The sequence below is a fragment of the Protopterus annectens genome, chromosome 10.part0 (assembly GCF_019279795.1).
Source record: "Protopterus annectens isolate FY-2018-M chromosome 10.part0, PAN1.0, whole genome shotgun sequence".
Taxonomy (NCBI): Eukaryota; Metazoa; Chordata; order Ceratodontiformes; family Protopteridae; genus Protopterus; species Protopterus annectens.
Genome location: NC_056744.1, coordinates 394,765,461 through 394,770,971, shown reverse-complemented (window position 1 = coordinate 394,770,971; position 5,511 = coordinate 394,765,461). Strand labels below are relative to the sequence as shown.

General features: G+C 40.2%; 1 protein-coding gene across 2 annotated transcripts in view; it reads left to right on the top strand.

The window, feature by feature from the left end:
* Positions 1–4,282, top strand: part of LOC122813157 (influenza virus NS1A binding protein) — a 462,133-nt gene extending 457,851 nt beyond the window's left edge. For both annotated transcript variants that reach the window (XM_044085313.1, XM_044085312.1), the window contains exon 15: positions 3,195–4,282. In XM_044085313.1, the coding sequence (XP_043941248.1) occupies positions 3,195–3,442 (248 nt within the window). In that variant the 3' untranslated portion in view covers positions 3,443–4,282. The remainder of the gene's footprint in view (positions 1–3,194) is intronic.
* The last annotated feature ends 1,229 nt before the right edge of the window (positions 4,283–5,511 follow it).

Below are 5,511 nucleotides of genomic sequence, written 5' to 3'. Positions count from 1 at the left end.
AGCCATGCTTTTCCGACAGGGCTCCGCGCCTGCTACCATTAAAGTGCAGCTGGCTGCAATTTCCACCTTTCATACATCTTACGAGCCTTCTCTTATAGGCCATAAACTTTGTACGGCCTTCTTGAAAGGCGCCTGGTTACTTCGCCCTCCGGTTTCAGAAGCTGTCATGCCATGGGATATAAAATTACAAGCCATCACTTCACCGCCCTTTGAACCGGCTGCCACCTGTGAATTAAAATTTCTATCTTGGAAGACTGCTTTCCTGATAGCCATTACATCGGCCAGAAGAGTATCCGAGATTCAAGCTTTGTCCATTAAGCCTCCGTATTTGACCTTCCGTAAGGACAGAGTTTCCCTGAGACTTAACCCGTCCTTCCTTCCAAAGGTGTCATCCACCGTTAATCTGCATCAGTCTATCTAGTTACCAGTGTTCTTTCTGAACTTTTCCAATAAAGCAGAGTTTAGGTTTCATCAGTTGGATGTGCACAGACAACTAAGATTCTACTTAAACAAGACTAAGCATATTAGGAAGTCTGATCAACTGTTTGTGTCCTTCTCGGAAAACAGAACAGGTTGTCCTATTTCCAAGAGCACAATTTCTAAATGGATCAAAGATTGTATTTCCTTTATCTGTTCGTCAGCAGGCAGAAATTTACCTTTTCCCGTTAAAGCTCATTCTACCAGGGCAGTGTCTACATCAATAGCTTACCATGCTAGGTTTTCATTGGATGATATTTGTGCTGCGGCCACTTGGGCTTTTCCGCAAACCTTCATTACTCATTACAAGTTGGAAGTGGCTTCTAAGGGCAGTCTTCCTTTGGTTCCACGGTATTTTCCTATGAGCCGCCCAGGATAGAGGTGCTGGGAACGCTGTCACGTGAGTAAACAGTGTAGGTGAGCCAGGACCACATAACATCAGGTAGTTATGTACTCACCATAACGATTGATGTATGTGGTCCATCTCGCCTCACATTCTTACGTACCCTCCCACCTGCCCCCTTCCTATAGGATTTGGAGGAAAAATTGGTTCTGAGAACCCTTCAATGTCAGTTTTTTCTTTCCTTTCAGGCTGGAGCTCCCTCCAGTGGCAGTCGTGTGTGTGGGGTGTGATTAGGATGGCTGCAAACTATATCTGTGGCTAGGGCGAGGTGCATATTGGGATACCGGGTTAGCCCAGCCAATTATTCGTGCTAGAAAATGGCAGAGTCTGAGCAGATTCTCCGCTCCGAACCCGTGAGTAAAGAATGTGAGGCGAGGTGGACCACATACATCGATCGTTATAGTGAGTACATAACTACCTGTTTTGTATGTTCTGCAAAGCATGCTTCAACCCTCCCCAAAGGAATTCCTTGCTACTGGTTTACTATTGCCCACTGATCAAAATGCAGTGGTACTCCCTACAGAGTGACATTAGTTGCATAAACAGTTCAATAGATAATCTTAGAAGGCATCACTACAGCATAAGCTCCCACATCCCCTACCTCTTGGTCTCTTGCATACCCAGTCTGGACTGCAGGGAGCAAGGATCCTCTGATAAATTTTATGGGACCCTCTTTGTTTTTCCTTTACGTTGGACTAGTACTGCATATCTTTGCATGCAAGTAGTCACTGGATAGTTTCAGAAAGTCTTATCAAACCTGCAGAAATATTTTGCAAAAGTTGTGGAGAAATTGAGGACTGTCATTATCCAACCCCACTGTCTTACAGTAGTTTGTAGTATAGGCTGCAACGTCTAGTAATCACAGAAGTTACTAGACGTTTCAATGGTTCATTTTTTTTGCATGTAGTCCAGACTGTTGAAGGCCTCTAAACATCAAAAACAGTTTAATGCTTTCTGTGTATTAAGCATTCCCATCTTTAGCACATTATGGTGGAAACCTAACTACCTGTGTGTTTTTCTGAAAAATCAATTTGTAAATCTTTTGAAAGTATCCAAAAGAGACAATTCATTTAACAGTAGAGTTTAAAACTCCTTAAATGCAAACATCCTTTCCAAAAACTGAACAGTGCATACCCGTCGTGAATATGGTCATTGATAAAGGTGTGGATCTGTTTCTTGTATTGTACACAGTTAAATCAGTTAAACTTGCATGGAGTGATTGTGTTCAACTCCCCTGAATATTTTCAACATTTCAGACAAGTCCTGTAAGTGTTTCATACTTAACATTTAGGATGAACCATTAATAGGAGAGATGTGCCATCCAGAACAAGACATGGTCACAGGCTCATCCATTTGAAAGAGAACATTCATTACCTGTTGTCACTGAAAAGCTCTACATGTGATTTATGTAGTAAAGCTGTAATGCATAGCCTGAATGATGAAACCAGGAGAGAGTAAATCCTATGAAGAAATTACTTATTCTGGCTTGGCTTTCCTTGCTGCATGCTGTAACATTTTGTTAAACTTTATATTTTGCTTGAATGTGTAAACAGTTGTGACAGGAAAATACAGAAATAGTCTTAAATTGGCTATGTGGAGAGCAGAAAAGTGGGCGAGCTATTTGTAGTAGTCCTGCATAGAGAGTAAAGACATTGAGGCAAATATCACTCTGCTTGCTAGAGACTTGACCACTCTCCATAATATACTTATGGATTATAGGTACATTACATAGGTAAGGGGGAGCCATGTTCATGGGGAATGCCCTCAAAAGCTGTGGAAGTCAGCCTAATTCAAATGTTCGTCTTCAGCAAACTCCATGGATAAGGAGCAACAGTGATGATGATTTTGTTCAAGCATGTATTGCTGTGGGTTGCCAACACAGCTGTTCTTTAGCAGTACAGATTAACTTTGCAGTTTGTTACTTTCAAGAATATCAAGTAGAAACCCACAACTGTTATAGTTTGAAACAGAAACTGCTTTACTGTGTTAGAATTGCCAGTAAATGTGTGATTTAAACTTTATTTGGTTATAGTTTTTCAAAAATAATGTATTTAAAATGCGTAAAAAGTAGTTGCATGTGACTTTTTTAATTCCTCTTTAGGTGTCATTAAAGCTGTATAGTGAGCAATTTTATTTTGTATACATATTTCAGTATTGTATGCAACACCAGATTGGGGCTGCAGTGAAATTTCCCATGGTATAAATGTAATGCAAGAGGCTCCTTATTGCTTGATGTGTATCTATCACTTCATGTTGGCTTACTTGTTTTCATAGTACTAGAGTGTATTTTTAATATGCAGTTTTTCTTCCACAGGTAAGCTGTTTGCAGTTGGCGGATTTGATGGTTCTCGTGCTCTTGGTTCTGTGGAGGTTTATGATCCAGCAGCGAATGAATGGAAGATGTTTGGAAACTTGACTACTGCAAGAAGCAATGCTGGTGTGACTGTTGTAGGAAATCTGATCTATGCAGTTGGAGGCTTTGATGGCAATGACTTTCTTAATTCCATTGAAGTATGTAGTCTGGATACTAAAGAGTGGAGCCCCTACACCAAAAATGTTTAAATATCTAAAAGTAATTTCAAGCTAACAGGCTTGGTGATGTAATTCTGTTCAGTTTTTTTGGGCAGGGAGGTGGTGACGTAGAAATAAGTTGCTAATGGCAACATTAAGCTTTTGCATATTGCATACATCCGTGCTGTATATAGATGACTTTGCATAAAATATAAAAGTTTATTTGTTAATTTTTAGTTTTTTAAAATACGTAAAGGATTTTCAAAAAAAGCCACTGGGATGGGAGGGGGGTGGGGGGGGGATTAAGTACTACAGTACATCATAATTTGGAGCTTCCCTTGTTTGTTTTGCAGATTTGCACACTGTCTTTAACTGTTCCTCAGATTACTAGCCGTCGGGATAGTTTGGGGTGGGCATCAGTGTTGTGATTTGCTTTTGGAAAATGGAACAAGCTCTAAAAAGCCTTGTGTAAAATGTTTTTGCTATTACATTTCATCCAATGCTGAGTTGCCTGCCAGCAATTTTTATGATGGCTTTTTTTATAACAGTTTTTGTATATCTAATGTTAGCTGTTTTTCTGAAGTGGCAGATGCAAATGGTTACTAAGCATTGTACTGAAGACCAGTCTGGTTTGTAACATTTCCATTGAATACATTAGCCTTCTAAGCTTTTGCCCCTGCTGCATTGAAGTACAGACTCATTTGGATGGAATTTCCAGATTTTCAAACATTGCTAAAATTTTCAGTATTTAAGATGTACCTGTTTTTGGCTCCAGACATTTTTAGACTGAAGTAGATTGTGATCCTGTATAACAATTCTGTTACGACTCTTGAGCTAACCTTTCTAAACAAAAAATAGTAAATGGCAAAAATAAACAACTTGAACCTTGAATCATTTGTGTTCAGTATTTGAAATGTACAGTGTATTCTGAGAATTGTGTAGTTTTTTTCTTTTTACGGGAGTCTTGAACTCTAGTATTTTTTTTGCAGTGAAGATGGAATACACATTTCATTTGGAGTAGGTATGTATTCGGAACAGTTATTCGCAGTACATGAATTTATATTAAACGTTTGGGTGAATCTTTGTGAGACACTGGACAATTTTGTAAAGTTTGGAAGTTGCCACCAGTTGACAGCCACCCTTCTGGCCTAATATGCATAGCTGCAGACTGTGATGAACGTAGTCTCCTCCCACTGTGAGGACATCAGTAGGATGTTTGTAGAACAGGAATAGCAGCCTGTACCTACTTTGGAAATGTTGCATCATTTATCATTGGGAGTTGGATGCAGGTAGACATCCACCCATCAGGCTTGATTTCTAAAGCTGCACACATTGACTACTCCAAGGACATCAGTAGGGATGCTGAAGATGGAGAAGCCTGTACAATCTTCTAGATGTTTGGGGGGTTTTTTGGGTCACTGTTGCAGTCCTCATTAGCAGTGATAAAGACTGTAGAGTCCAGAGTCCAGTTTCCAGCCTGATTTTCAAAGCAGAGTACCCCCCACCCCCCACTCACGGGCTGTGACTTCACCATGTGTTTACCTCTTCTCATAAATATAAATGTCCACTGCACCTTTTTATTAGTTCTTTCATGACACATTACATTGCAGTGTCACACTTGGGCATATGACCGAGCGGCATATGTCCAAGCAGCTTTGAGCAAATTGGTGTCCTAACAGTTTTCTCACTTTTCATTCTTTGAATTGGCAAACTTGTACTTAATCAAGAAGATGTGTGGTAAGCAAACAGTTGTACACAGACACCATGTCCACTCCAGAAGACAGCAAACTGGTGTGCCTGCAAATGCCTGATTTTTCATGTAAGTTACCATGTCCAGTGTGCTTGAGTCTGGAGCACAACATTGGAGTACTTGCCATGATTTTTATCCTGGTACTTAAAGGAGACTATAAGCCCTTCAGGTGTACTAGACGAGAGAGACAAGTGTCCTTGATAGACCAGCCCATCATGCCCGCAAAAGCATTGTGGCTTGGATATTACTTTAAAAAAAAAAAAATGTAAACAGAAGACCCTTTATCTAGTTAGGTGACTGGAGACCCCTAATTCTGAGGGAATTGTCTGCATGGCTGAAGTAGAGTTAGACCACTGACACGCACGCAAGC